Source organism: Rhinoraja longicauda, chromosome 34 (genome assembly GCF_053455715.1).
Source record: "Rhinoraja longicauda isolate Sanriku21f chromosome 34, sRhiLon1.1, whole genome shotgun sequence".
NCBI lineage: Eukaryota > Metazoa > Chordata > Chondrichthyes > Rajiformes > Arhynchobatidae > Rhinoraja > Rhinoraja longicauda.
In genome coordinates, this window is record NC_135986.1 from 13,098,532 (window position 1) to 13,114,107 (window position 15,576).

Below are 15,576 nucleotides of genomic sequence, written 5' to 3' on the forward strand. Positions count from 1 at the left end.
GTCACTACTCACTGCGGACGGACACACGCGAGATTACAGCGTCAAAAGTGATTCTGTGAATCTGTCCTGATCTCAGTAAAAGCGGGGTTTTGGAAACAAACATAGAAAAAGGTGCAGGAGTATCCCATTCGACTCACCGCCGCCATTCAATATGATCATCCAAAATCATTACCCTGTTCCGGCTTTTCCCCCATATCCCTTCAATTCCCTCAGCCCCAATAGCTAAATCTAACTCTCTTGAAAGCATCCAGTTAATTGGCCTCCACTGCTTTCTGTGGCAGAGAATTCCAGATCCACGACTCTGTGAAAAAGGTTTTCCTCGTCTCCGTCCTAAATGGCGTACCCCTCACTCTTAAAACTATTTGGCCGTAGTTTGATCAACAAACATAATTTAAAATATTGTAGCTGCCTAAAAAAAAGCCCCCACACAATTTTGTAGCAATTCGATGCCGAAATAGTGCTACAACTCTTTCAGTGAGATTGTGGGTGGCTCTTAAAAGAGCCTTTGGGTTTTCGGTTTGTCAGCACGGAGGATCTTTACTTGGAACTGGTGTACTTGGTCACCGCCTTTGTCCCTTCCGACACGGCGTGCTTGGCCAGCTCCCCGGGCAGCAGTAAGCGCACTGCGGTCTGGATCTCCCGGGAGCTGATGGTCGCCCGTTTGTTGTAATGAGCCAGGCGGCAAGCCTCGCTCGCGATGCGCTCGAAAATATCGTTGACGAACGAGTTCATGATGCTCATGGCCTTGGAGGAGATGCCGGTGTCGGGGTGAACCTGCTTCATCACTTTGTAGATGTAGATGGCGTAACTCTCCTTCCTCGACCTCCTGCGTTTCTTGCCCGCCTTTCCTGCAGGTTTGGACACGGTTTTCTTGGCGCCCTTCTTGGCCGCTTTCGGTGGGTCAGGCATTTCGTCTCTCGGCTTCAGACACACGAACGTCTGAAACAAGCTCTGAGCGCGGATTAAATAGGCTGCCCCACCGCCCTATGCTAATGAGGGAATGGGGAAGGCGAGCACTGTCATTGGTCAGTTTGATTCCACTGTTTGATTAGACCACTGAAGCGACCAATCACAGCACCTCGCTGCCACCAATCACGGAGCGCGCCCACTGACCGTGTCTGGTGACACTGACAGGGCGGGGGAGGCGGAGTTGGGCGGAGCAGCTGCTGAGAATCATCGCTTCTCTCCTTGGAACAATGGAGGTTGCGAGGCAATCACGCAGGGGCCAGGCTGGGGAAGGACGGCACATTGGGTTTTCCCACAGGCCAGTTCCTGTGGGACTCGACAAACTGCCGGATTCAAAGTCACGGTCTCAGTTCCATAAAAGGACAGCCGTCACCACACATACAATACACATGGAGGTCGTAGGCTCAAGGTGAAGGGGAGAAGATTTTATAGGAATCTGAGGGGTAACGTTTTCACACAAAGGGTGGTGGATGGATGGAACAAGCTATCAGATGAGGTAGTTGAGGCTGGGACTATCCCAATGTTTAAGAAATAATTAGACAGGTACATGGATAGAACAGGTTTGGAAGGATATCTACCATGTGAGCTTAGAAGGATGGGGGGATGGGGAACCTCATTGAAACTTACAGAATAGTGAAAGGTCTGGATAGAGTGAACGTGGAGGGAATGTATCCACTGATCTTGGACAAGATATAGCCTCAGAATAAAAGGACGTACTTTTAGAAAGGTTCACCAACACCTCCTCCTACCTCATCTATGGTATCCGCTGCTCTAGATGTCAACTTCTTTACATCGGCGAAACCATACACAGGCTCGGCGAGCGTTTCGCTCAACACCTTCGCTCAGTCCGCCTTAACCAACCTGATCTCCCGGTGGCTGAGCACCAACTCCCCCTCCCACTCCCAGTCTGACCTTTCTGTCATGGGCCTCCTCCAGTGCCATAGTGAGGCCCACCGGAAATTGGAAGAACAGCACCTCATATTTCGCTTGGGCGGCTTGCAGCCCAGCGGTATGAACATTGACTTCTCCAACTTTAGATAGTTCCTCCGTCCTTCTCTTCCCCTCCGCCTTCACAGTTCTCCCTCTAACTTCCTGTCTCCACCTATATCCTTCCTTTGTCCCGCCCCCCTGACATCAGTCTGAAGAAGGGTCTCGACCTGAAACGTCACCCATTCCTTTTCTCCTGAGATGCTGCCTGACCTGCTGAGTTACTGCAGCATTTTGTGAATAAATACCTTCGATTTGTACCAGCATCTGCAGTTATTTTCTTACACTACTTTGAGAAAGGGAATGAGAAGGAATTTATTTTGTCAGAGGAGAGTGAATCTGGAATGCATTATCATATCATATCATATCTATACAGCCGGAAACAGGCCTTTTCGGCCCTCCAAGTCCGTGCCGCCCAGTGATCCCCACACATTAACACTATCCTACACCCACTAGGGACAATTTTTACATTTACCCAGCCAATTAACCTACATAACCTGTACGTCTTTGGAGTGTGGGAGGAAACCGAAGATCTCGGAGAAAACCCACGCAGGTCACGGGGAGAACGTACAAACTCCTTACAGTGCAGCACCCGTAGTCAGGATCGAACCTGAGTCTCCGGCGCTGCATTCGCTGTAAAGCAGCAACTCTACCGCTGCGCATTGCCACAGACAACTGTGGAGGTCAAGTCAATGAATATTTTTAAGGTGGAGATTTACAGATTCTTGATTTGTTTGGGTGTCAAGGGGTTTGGGGTAAAGGAAGGAGAATGGGGTTGAGAGGAAAAGATAGATCAGTCATGATTCAGTCATGCAGTAAACTTGATGGGCTGAATGGCCTTATTCTGTTCCAATGAACGCACATGTGTTCTGGATTTAATACAGGTTTAATCTGTCCCAGTCAGAGACTCAGGCACAAAGACCGAAGGCTGAACCTGGGGTCAGATAGAGAGATGGTGACAGAAGAGATCAGAGACTGAGTGATACAGAGTCAGGCCACTCATCCACAGGCCCAGCCTAGGTCATGGAACAAGGGAATGAAATGTCGCATCGTGCACTAGGCAGAGAGACAGCTAACAGGGACTGGTGTTGGGACCTTTGATATTTATAATGTAAAGACTTGAAGGGGAATGTGGGAGGTGTAATTTGCATGTTTACGGATTATATAAGAATGTGTGGTTTTGTAGGGAGTGTGGTGGATTATCAGAGGCAACAACAGAATATAGATCAGATGCAATGTCAGGCAGAGGAATAGCAGATGGAATTTAATCCTGACACCTCTGATGTGATGCAATTTGGAAGGTGTAATAGGGTGAGACGTACCAAGTAAATGGTCGGGCCTCAGGGAGAGTCAATGAACCGAGAGTCCATGAGATCATGGGGCACATATATCCTGAAAGTGGCAGTACATGTCACATGTTATAACAAGTGGCAATCATATTATAACTTAATTTAACATTAACAAACCCATTTATTAACTGTCTATATTAATTACCTGGAGGAGAGGGCAGAGTATAAGGTTGCACCTTGGCTGAGGGCAAAGTAGAGGGAACAAGGTATTCTTGTGTACTCATTACAGGGATAGGTGCAGCAAGTGGTGCGGGAGGGAAATTGGCATTTACTGCATTTACTGCAAGAGGGTTAAAGTTTAGAAATAGGTAAGTATTGCAGTTGTGCAGGGATTTGTGGTCAGTTTGTGCAACAAGGATTCACTCGGCACAAATACTGGCACTGTATTCAAAGCACACTGAGCTGCCAGAGCACAACACTGGCCAGTGAGGCCCAGACCAGTACAACACCCAGCTCTTCAATACAAAGGCAGAGATTGAACACAACACACTACAGATGGCCTGCAAGGGATGGGCAGCACAGTGGCGCCAGTGACACAAGATAGATCCCGCCCTCAGCTGCTGTCTGTGACAAGTTGGCATGTTCCCTCTGTGACGGCGTGGGTTTCCTCCGGCTTCCTCCCTCGTCACAAAAACGTGCTCGTTTGTTGGCTGTCATTGGCCTCTGTAAATTGTCCCTTAAATTGTGTGCAGGATATTAATCAGAGATTTTTGCAATTTTATCAGTTATTATATTCATCAAAAATAACAGATACTTCTGCGCAGATGCAAAAGTCTTTGCAGGAATGTAACCTTCCTGGTTTGAATGTGAGTGATAGAAATTTACTGGGCGCAGAAATAACTATGAAAGACGTTGAAGAGACTATTAAATCCATGAAAAATGGGAAGACTCCTGGCCCTGATGGCTTAAATAATGAATTTTATAAAAAATTCAGTGGTTTGATCTCTCCACGTTTGCAAACTGTATATAGTCACGCCTTTAAACAACAGAGATTGCCACAAACTCTGACTGAATCAACAATAATCCTCATTCCTAAAAAAGATAAGGATTCTGAAGACCCTGGTTCGTATAGGGCGATAGCTCTTTTAAATACTGATCAGAAGATATTAGCGAAAATCTTAGCTCAGAGATTAAGTCTAGTTATAGACAAATTGATACACCCCGATCAATCAGGCTTTATAGCCAAACGATATTCATTTTTCAACTTGAGACGCTTGTTTAATATAATTTATTCAAATAGACTATTAAATGAAGATTTAGCAATCATCTCGCTAGATGCTGAAAAAGCATTTGATCAAGTAGAATGGCCCTATCTTTTCTCAGTGATGGAAAAATTTCAACTAGGTGAAAATTTTTGTGCATGGGTGAAACTTTTATATACATCCCCAACAGCTAGAATATTAACTAATCAAATGCTGTCATCTAAATTTCATTTAGCTAGGGGTTGTCGACAAGGATGTCCACTATCACCACTTTTATTTGCCCTTATTATAGAACCACTTGCTGAGAGTATTAGATCAAATTCAGATATTCATGGCTACAACACTAAACATACAACCAATAAAATTTATTTATATGCGGATGATGTATTAATATATATTACAAAGCCAGAAATTAGCATTCCGAATTTATTAAATCTCATAACTCAATTTGGTTCATTTTCAGGTTATAGAATTAACTGGTATAAAAGTGAAATTATGCCAATAATGGAGTATAATCCGGCCATACTTCAACAATTTCCTTTTAAAATTGCCTATGAAAAGTTTAAATATCTTGGAATTTACGTGACTAGGAAATATACTTCTTTATTTAAATCAAATTTTCCTCCTTTACTTGTTAAATTACACAGAAATATCCAATTTTGGAAAACACTTCCTATATCATTAGTTGGTCGTAGTAATGCTATAAAGATGATCTTTCTTCCACAGCTACTATACTTATTTCAAGCAATTCCGATCTATCTTCCAAAAAAGTTTTTTTAAAAATTGATTCAATTGTTACTAATTTTATTTGGGACTACAAGACTCATAGAATAAATAAAAGACACTTATGTAAGCCTAAAATTAATGGAGGAATTGCTTTACCTAACTTTTTATTTTATTATTGGGCGGTTAATATTAAAAATATAACCTGCTGGTTGGATGATTCTGATCAACAACCGGATTGGTTAAAGATGGAGAAAGAGGATTGCTTACCATTCGATATTGGTGCGATCCTCTTAGCTCCAATAAATTTAAATAAAAAAACATATGGAGGTAATCCCATTATACATAGTGTTATCCGTACCTGGAAACAATTAAAGCTTACGTTAAAATTGAGTAAATTATCTGTTTTCCTTCCTATTGCGAATAATCCTTCTTTTAAACCGTCTGTCTTAGATAGAGGCTTTGCTCAATGGAAAAGTTATGGAATCAAAAGGGTGGGAGATCTTTACCATAAGGGAACTTTTCTTTCGTTTCAGGAGTTACAGCAGAAGTACGGATTACATGTTAATAATTATTTTAGATATTTACAACTTAGAGATTATGTAAAATCACACATGCAAGAATATAAGTTTAGAGGTCCAGAAACACTTGATGTATGCCTGAATCGACATTGTAACTCAAATAAATTAATATCTTTTATTTACAATACTCTCCTTGACATTGACATTCCGTCATCAGAATCTTATAGACGAGCATGGGAGGACGAATTGAATCAATTTATAATGCAAGATATATGGGATGAAAGTTTACAACATATACATCAATGTTCATTGAATACTAGACATTCCTTAATACAATTTAAAATAATACATAGATTACATTATTCGAAGACGAAATTAAATAGGATTTTTCCTAGTATCTCTCCTATGTGTGATAAATGTCAATTTCAAGAAGCTAATTTAACTCATATTTTCGTAACTTGTATAAAAATGCAAAACTTCTGGTTGGAGATTTTTAAAATAGTTTCTAAAGTTATTAATAAAAAATTAGATATGGACCCAAAATTAATTATATTAGGATTATCAGAACATACTACAAATTTTACAGTAAGTCAGGTACATTTTCTTGATTACAGTCTAATAACTGCGAAAAAACTAATACTTAAATTTTGGAAAAAACCAATAACCCCCACAATTAAAATGTGGACTATGGAAATGACAGAGACCCTGCATTTGGAAAAAATAAGGTTTGCCTTAATCGACAAACCTGAGTTATTTTTAAAAATATGGTCTCCATTTATTGAATTTTTAGAAAAGTAAATGGGTTTGGCACAGGACTAAAATAAAAAAAATTTAAATAAAAAGTTGAAACTTGAGTTGGGGGTTGGATGTACAGCTGTGGTTTTTGTCTCCCGGATCTACTCCCGTTAATTTTTATTGTTAGATCCTTTTTTTTTTTTAACCCTCTTACTCTCTCTCCCCAAGTTTATAGTTTTATATTTTTATTTTTACTTTCTCTCTTCAAAAATTTAAAAATTGAAGCTATGTAAGAACTTTGTAACAAATGTGTTTTATCTTATTTCGATTTGTACATATGCTTTTCAAAAATAAAATATTAAAAAAAAAAAAAAAAAATTGTGTGCAGGAAGTCGATGAGAAGGTGTTGCAATAGAGACATATTGGGAAGATTGATAATAGCTGTGTGTGGTGGGCCAGAACGCCAGTTTCCATGCGGTATCTTTCAAATAATTCATTGTACCGACCTAGAAACATCAACAGCACTGTGCTCTCAGGGCACAAACCTTTACAACAGCCGACACTGCACTGCAAAGCCACAGACCATCACAACGCCTGGCAATGCACTGAAAGGGTCCAGACCTCTGCAATAGATGGACTACACTGTTATGGTATAAACCATTATAACAGCTGGCACTGTATTGCAAAGCGATTCGATAAAGCACACAGTACTTTATTGTAATGTAAGAACACAGACTCTAGCAAATCCTGCACTCATCTGTGAGGCCACAGATTCCCAGCACTATTTGTTGGACAGATAAAGACATGAACACCACCTCCTTCACACTGTGAAGTCCAGTAAAGACCACACTCACCCAAAATGCACCAGCCACTCCCAACACTGGAAGGACAATCCCAGAGCATTTGTCACTGTATAAAAGGCAAGAGGGGAACCCGGGAGAGAGTGGGTGCATTCAGCACTGATGCGGGGTCTGCGTCTGCAGCAGAGGACGGAGCTGAGGTCGGAAATGAACAGCTGCATTCGAAGAAGGACTGGTGGAATGAAGGGATGTGAGGATGTGTAAAGGGCCACTGATGGAGGAGAGCAGAGATGTCAGAGAGTCATAGAACTGGAGGAGGTGACAGAGAGAGTGAGGAGGTGAGGTCTAAAGAGGAATTTGAACACAAAGATGAGAATGTTAAAACTGAAGTAGGAAACCGGAGCAGTAAGGCACTAACACTCACTATTCACTGCCCTGCAGGCAGGAAGAGAAGATCTCAATGTCCACAGTGGAGGGTCAGTCAGGTCCACAAAACCCCACCAGTCAGGTCCCAGATCCTCATGGGAATGGCAGACAGCAAGGACCAGCTCGTTAGATACAAATCAACATCATCTCCATCTCTCCAAATCAGTCTGCAAACAACAAGAGAAGCCGTTGAGATCACCTCTCATTCTTCTAAACCCCAACTGGTGCAGATATTCCACTTCCGTGGGTACTGATTGTGAATGATCAGCCATGATCACATTGAATGGTGGTACTGGCTCAAAGGGCCAAATGGCCTACGCCTTGTCCTATTGTCTATTGTTCAGTCCCTAACTTCAGGCTCCGATTTAAAGATGAAAATAAAAAAACCCTGCATCTGCAGGAACATCTGAGATAATGACAGATTCAGCTGGAATCCATTATGTCTTTGGAGAGAGAAACAGAGATGAGACCTGGATCTGAAACTCCATCTCTCCCCAGAGATGCTGCCTGACCTTCCGTATTTATTCCTAATTCTCCTATTAAAGGTAACATATGCAAATTTGCAGATGACACAAAGCTGAGTGGCAGTGTGAACTGTGGGGAAGGTGCTGTGAGGTTGCAGGGTGACTTGGACAGGATGTGTGAGTGGGCAAATACATGGCAGATGCAGTTTAATGTGGATAAATGTGAGGTTATCCACTTTGGTGGTAAGAATAGCAATGGAGATTATTATCTGAATGGTGTCAAATTAGGAGAAGGGGACGTACAACGAGATCTGGGTGTCCTCGTGCATCAGTCACTGACAGGAAGCATGCAGGTACAGCAGGCAGTGAAGAAAGCCAATGGAATGTTAGCCTTCATAATAAGAGGAGCTGAGTATAGGAGCAAAGAGGTCCTTCTGCAGTTGTACAGGGCCCTAGTTGGACTGGAGTACTGTGTGCAGTTTTGGTCTTCAAATTTGAGGAAGGATATTCTTGCTATTGAGGGCGTGCAGCGTAGGTTAATTCCCGGAATGGCAGGACTGTCGTATGTTGAAAGACTGGAGTGTCTATGCTTGTATAGACTGGAATTTAGAAGGATGAGAGGGGATCTTATTTAAATATATAAGATTATTAAGGGATTGGACACATTAAAGGCAGGAAACATGTTCCCAATGTTGGGGGAGTCCAGAACTTGGGTCCATAGTTTAAGAATAAGGGGTAGACCATTTAGAACGGAGGAAAAACTTTTTCAGTCAGAGAGTTGTAAATCTGTGGAATTCTCTGCCATTGTGGGCAGAAGGTTCCTCTGCTGTTCTATGTTCAGACTGGGAGAACCTCAGCATAGTGCAGGGGAGGTGAATCTTTGGAGTTTTCTATCCCATTGAGTTGTGGGGACCAGACGTTGTCAAACACTGTTTGAAAAGCACCGAGCTTATGCCATAAGGCTCCATAATGAAAGGTCACAGAGTCCAACAACCCAGCACTACTCTGTCGGGCCACAGATTCCTTTGTTGTACTGAAAGACATGAACACCCCCTGCACTACTCTGTAGGTTAAGGGAATGTCTGGAGTTTACTACACCATAGGGTTGTGGGGGTCAGATCACTCTCGGTATTTGAAGAGGGAAACAATGTTTTTTTCCAGAGAAAACCCAGTGCAGGTCATGGGATGAACGTACAAACTCCGTAAAGACAGCACCCGTAGTCAGGATCAAAGCCAGGTCTCTGGCACTGCAAGGCAGCGAGTCTACCATTGCGCCACCCTGCCGACCATGTAGGAAAGATGAGATTACATTGGAGAGGAGATTCACCACAATGTTGCCTGTGGTGGAATGTTTCAATTATGTGGGGAGGCATGACAGGCTGGGTATGTTTTCATGGTGCAGGAGAGACTGAAGCGAACCAGATAGAGATGTACAAGATTATGAGAGGCACTGATCAGGTAGATAATAAGAAACCTTCCCCCCAGGAAGAGGTGTCGTAGGCACATGTTTAAGGAGAAAAGAAAGAATTTTCAGGGAATATGAGGAATCATTTATTTTTTCACCTAGGCATTGGGTAATATCTGGAACGCACTGCCAGAGGGGGTGGTGGAAGCCGGTATTTACGAAACATGTGCTGATAATAGAGTAATACAGTGTGGAAACAGGCCCTTCAGCCCAACTTGTCCACATCAACCAACATGAGTCCTACCTGCCTGCATTTGGCCTATATCCCTCCAAACCTGTCCTATCCATCCACTTCTCCAATAGTTTCTAAAACATTGCAATAATCCCTGTTTCAAATATCTCCTCTGGCAGCTCGTTCCATACACCCACCAGCTTTTGTGTGAAAAAATTACTCCGCAGATCCCTATTACATCCTTTCCCTTTCACCTTAAAGCTATGTCCACTGGTTCTCGATTTCCCTGTTCTGGGAAAGAGACTCTATGTGTCAATCCAAGCAATTCCTCTTAAGATTTTATACACCTCTAGAAGATCACCCCTCATCCTCCTGTGCTCCAGGGAATAGAGTCCCAGCATGAACCTCTGCCTATAGTTCAGACCCTTGAGTCCTAGCAACATGACTTCTGTAATTCTTATCCTCTTCATTCTGACTTCTGTAAACCTTCTCTGTACCCTTTCCAATGACAACATCTTTCCTGTAACAAAGTGCCCAGAACTGAACACAATACTCTAAATGCGGTCTAACCAATGTATTGTCAAACTGCAACATGACCTCCCAACCTCTATGCTCAACAGGTAGACACAAAAAAATGGAGTAAGTCAGCGGATCAGGCAGCATTTCTGGAGAAAAGGAATTGGTGACCGTTTTGGGTCGTGACCCTACTTCATATTGAGAGTCAGGGATAAGAGAAAGAAGAGACAATGTACTCAATACTGACTGATGAAGGCAAATATGTCAAAAGCCTTTTTGACTACCCCACCTACCTGTGATGCCACTTTTTAGAAACTATGAACCTGCACTCTTAGATCCCTCTGTTCGACAACACTTCCCAGAGACCTACCATTCATTGTGTTTGTCCTACCATTTTCGACTTGCAAACTTGCTAATCTTGCCACGTATATTCTCATCCAAATCATTGATATAGGTGACAAACAGTAATGGATGCAGCACCAAGCCGAGGCACACCACTGGTCACAGGCATCCAGTCCAAGAAGCAGCCTTCCACCATCACCCTCTGCTTCCTTCCATGAAGCCAATTTTCTATCCATTCAGCTATCTCTCCTTGGATCTCATATGATCTAACCTTCCAGAGCAACCTACCATGTGGTACCTTGTTGAATGTTTTGCTGAAATTCATATTACATCTGCATGTAAATTGGTGAAACACCATGGGTAACACTGGGAGAGATGGCTGACAGCTCGATCACAGTGGGAGTTGAAAAAGGCCAAATGGCAATCGTAAAAATAACATAAGTAAAATGAGGTCAGAAGAGTAACAGGACATTTGTTGAGCTGCCATGGGGAGAGGTTGAAGAAGATCCAAGCGGAGATGTGTTTGTCGGAGGTGCATGATTTCCAGCTGTTGTCAGAGCAATCTGATATCAGGGGTATGCTGAAGAGTCTGTGAAATCTGTCATGGTTCTATATGTAAGGATGACATGAATCTTTGTATCACATGGCCATTGCATTTGACGCTTCTAAATAAAGTCTTGATGGCATTGTCCTATCTGTAGTGTGTTTTAAAGTTTTCTTTAATAGACGGTCCAAATAACATCTCAAAGAACAATTGGTTCAGTGAGGCAAGCTCAGAGCTGAGGGCTCAGGCAGCCAAAGCCAGTGCAGGCAGTGGTGGAGTGTCACAGTCACACAGTTGTACAGTTTAGAATCAGACCCTCGGGCCACTGAGTATATTCTCTCCATCCTCCCCACACCACCATCACCATGCCCTATACTAATCCCACCTGCATGCATTATTCCATATCCCTTTGTGCTCTGCTTATTCAAGTACCTGCCCAGGTATGTCTTCAATCTTGTTTCTGTCCCACCACCTCCTCTCCCAACTCATTACAGATATCAATGACCCTGTGTGAAGCACTTACACCTCAAATCACCTTAAATTATGTTCCCTCTCACCTTAAACCTATGCTCTCCAGTTAAGCACTCCTACCATGGGTAACAGATTCTAGCTATCCCCCATCTATGCCACTCAGAATGTTACGCACCCCTAACATGTCATCTCTAGCCTCCTTGCTCCGGACAGAGCAGCTACCCAATCTCACCTGCAGGCCCACTGAATCGAGGCAACGTTCTTGCAATAATTTCCGCGCACTATCTGGCTTACGCAAATCTTTCATGTGGTGTGTCAACCAGAACTCCAGGCAATACTCTCAAATCAACAGTTTGTACAACTGATGTCCATCTCTTGTACTCAAAGACTCAGCTGATGAAGGCAAGAATGGCCTTTTTCACCGTCCGACGCAGCCTGGAACGTGCCTGGAACGTGGCAACTTCAACAGCCTGACCGCGGAAGAAGACGGCAGGGGAAGAGAAAAGACATTCTGGCCTTCCATCACAGTGAGGAGGTGACTGGAGGAGACTCACTGTGATGGATGTTTATTTTTTTTTGTTTTGTGTTGGTTGTGATTGTGTGTGAAATTGTTTATTTTTATTGCTCTATTGCTGGACTGTGGTGACCTTTCATTTCACTGCACATCTTGTATGTGTATGTGACAAATAAACTTGACTGGACTTGACTGTGTACTGGTATCCCAAGGCCAATCTACTCAGCAACACTTCTGCAAGACCCATCCATTCACTGTAAATCTGCCCTGATATCACTACCAAACATCCATCAATTTGCACTTGTCTGAGTTAAATTCCACCTGTCATTTCCTTGTCCACTTTCCCAATTGATCTAAATCCTGTTGTCAACATGAACAACCTTTTACCCTGTACACTGTACCATCAGTGTGGTGTCACCTGCAAGCTTACCAACGATATCATGTACATTCTCACAAAATGACTCATATGTATGACAGAGAATAGAGGAACCAGTAACATACTGGGCAGAAGCCTCCAGTCTGAAATGGGAAGGAATGCAATGATGCTAAAGAGGCCACAGATGGTCACAGCACCAGAGGGGATTACAGAGAGAGTGAGTGAGTCAGAACCAAGGAAGAATAGGACCACGAAGATGAGAATGCTAAAACTGATGCAAGGACCCAGTGGATAAGGTACGAACACAAACTCACTGTTCACTGCCCAGCAGGCAGGAAGATGTCACAGTGGAGGAGCAGTCAGACGCATAAGATTCAACCAGTCAGGTCCCAGATCCACCTGGGAACGACAAAGAGCAAGGACCAGCTCAGTTAATACAATCGCCACCTTCCCCATCTCTCCAAGTCAGTCTTGGGACCTCACCCCCTCACCTCCTGGCCGATACCTCCGGCCACACCAACATCTCCCCGCCGGGCCTCACCACCATCCCCGGGCCCAGGCCGCTCCTCCTCCGTGGGCCTCGCCGCCGCCAAGGCAACGACGTCACGGACGCTACGAGACCTCTGTGACGTCAGACGCACGTTGCTCGGTGAGGTTGCCCCGCATCATGTGACAGGGGCGGCCGCAGCCCGGGGCAGAGGGAGCTGTCAATCACAGGAGTCAACACTGATGGAAAATTACATTAAATAATAAAAATAAATATGGAATGCAAATGACAGTGAGTCCAAGGGTCTGGCAGGTAATGAGATCGTATGCCTTCCTGCCAAGATTAAAAAGGACAGAAAGTGCTGGAGCAACTCAGCAGGTCAGGCAGCATCTCGGAGAGAGGGAATGGGTGACGTTTCGGGTCGAGACCCTTCTTCAGACCCAGAATAGGAAGGGCAGTATGGGAAGGAACGCAAAGATACTAGAGGAACAAGATGGAGCACTCCGTTTCAATCGCCTACACTGAAGTGTAGCACGGAACGGATCGGAACAGCCGCCATTTTAGTAGGCAATCCCCGCCGTCCCTTATGCCTCTCGCAGTGCAAGCAATGTTTTGTGTGAACATTATGTGTGATGATACCTTTAAAATGCAGAATATATCTCATCTATCAATTCACAGATTTTTGTTATTTTTCTTTTTAAATGTTTCTGCAAGTCTCTGCCTACTAAAATGGCGCCGTGACTTACTACGGTTTTTGGGTCGAGTGGTCTGGTCTATCTTGTTCCTCTAGTATATTTGAAGGAAAGAGAGTTTAAATGGTTAGCAATGGAAACAGGTAGTAGGCCTCGGTGGAGCGAGTGCAAAAATTCAGTGAAACGGTTGGCTTGTCCACACTTGGTTTCCCGAGGTACCGGAGGCCACAAGTACCAGCCAGCGAACTAAAGGCAAGTACATGACATCATTGGTGGGGAAGTAACTGGAAGAGGTTCTGTGCGACAGGAGCTAACTGTACTGAAATGTCAAGACCCATTCCTTCTCTCCAGAGATGCTGCCTGTCCCGCTGAATTACTCCAGCATTTTGTGTCTATCTTTGGTTTAAACCAGTTCCTTTGTACACAATTGATAGGTGGATACTGGTGAGGGGCGGATGGTTGGACAGGCGAATGGTTGGATGAAGGCCCGAGATGAAAAACAAAAGGTGTGATATAAGGATAGAAGAGGTACAAATTGTTATGCCTACGGGTGGAATATCGGTGGAAGGGGAGGAATGGGGTGTGAGTCCATGTGGGATATAGGGACGAGCGGGGAGGGGGGTGAAAAAGTAGGAGGGGTGGTGTTTGGGGTTGTTTATAGGTCAATAACCTACAATTGGAGAGGTGTAGGAAAATACCTGCAGATGCTAGTACAAATCAAAGGTATCACAAAATGCTGGAGTAACTCAGTAGCTCAGGCAGCATCTAGGAGAGAGGGAATGGGTGACGTTTCGGGGCGAGACCCTTCTTCAGACTGAATCAGTCTGAAGAAGGGTCTCGACCAGCAACGTCACCCATTCCCTCTCTCCTAGATGCTGCCTGAGCTACTGAGTTACTCCAGCATTTTGTGATACCTACAATTGGAGAATTCAATGTTCATACCATTAGGTGGTAAGCTACCCAATGAGGTGCTGTTCGTGCAGTTTGCTTGTGGCTGCACTCTGGCAATGCAACTGGCCCAAGATAGAATGGTCTTTATGGGAAGGGGAGTTACAAAGGCCAGAGGCTGGGAGATCCAGCAGGTCATGACGGACCAAGCGCAAGCATTTGGCGAAAGGTCATTGAGACTATGCTTGGGCTCGCTGAAGTAAAGGAGGCCACATCGGGTGCACCAATATACAGTACATTATGTTAGCAGAGGTGCATGCGAACCTCTCCCTCACCTGGAAAGACTACTGGGGTCCATGGATGGATGTGAGGGAGGAGTTATGGGGACAGCTGTTTTAACTCCAGGAATTGTAGTGAAAGTAGCTATGGACGGAGTGGTTTGGGTGGGTTAGGATGAGTGAACCAAGGAGTTACTGAAGAAGGGTCTTGACCCGAAACGTCTCCCATTCCTTCTCTCCAGAGATGCTGCTTGTCCCACTGAGATACTCCTGCTTTTTGTGTCTATCTTCGAGTTACAGAGGGAGCGGTCTGTGCAGATGGCAGAAAGTGGTGGGGATGGAAAGCTGTGCCTGGTGGTGGGGTCACGTTGAAGGTGATGCAAATGTCGGAGAATGATGTGGAGGATGCGGAGGCTCGTGGGGTGAATAGGTGAGGATTGGGGGAGTTCTATCATTGTTCCTTCTGTGGGGTTGTGGAAATGAGACCAGAAGTACAGGAAACAGAGGATATGATGGTGAGGGATACAGCTGTGGCAGTGGGGAGGAGAAAACCATGTTTACCAAAGAAAGAGAGGATCTCAGATGTCCAAGAATGGAAAGCCTCATTTTGGGAGCGACTGTGGTGGAGACAGAGAAATTGAAGTGGGCGGGGGGGGGG

The 15,576-nt window shown here is 44.2% G+C and overlaps 1 protein-coding gene across 1 annotated transcript; it reads right to left on the bottom strand.

The window, feature by feature from the left end:
- Window positions 1–537: 537 nt before the first annotated feature.
- Window positions 538–909, bottom strand: LOC144609480 (histone H2B 1/2-like). Its single transcript, XM_078427966.1, has one exon. The coding sequence runs from the start codon at window positions 907–909 to the stop codon at window positions 538–540; it is 372 nt and encodes a 123-aa protein (XP_078284092.1).
- Between the last annotated feature and the right edge of the window lie 14,667 nt (window positions 910–15,576).

What these genes read in the sequence shown, in the direction of transcription:
- LOC144609480 (XM_078427966.1), bottom strand. Translation starts at nt 909, where the DNA reads ATGCCTGACCCACCGAAAGCGGCCAAGAAGGGCGCCAAGAAAACCGTG.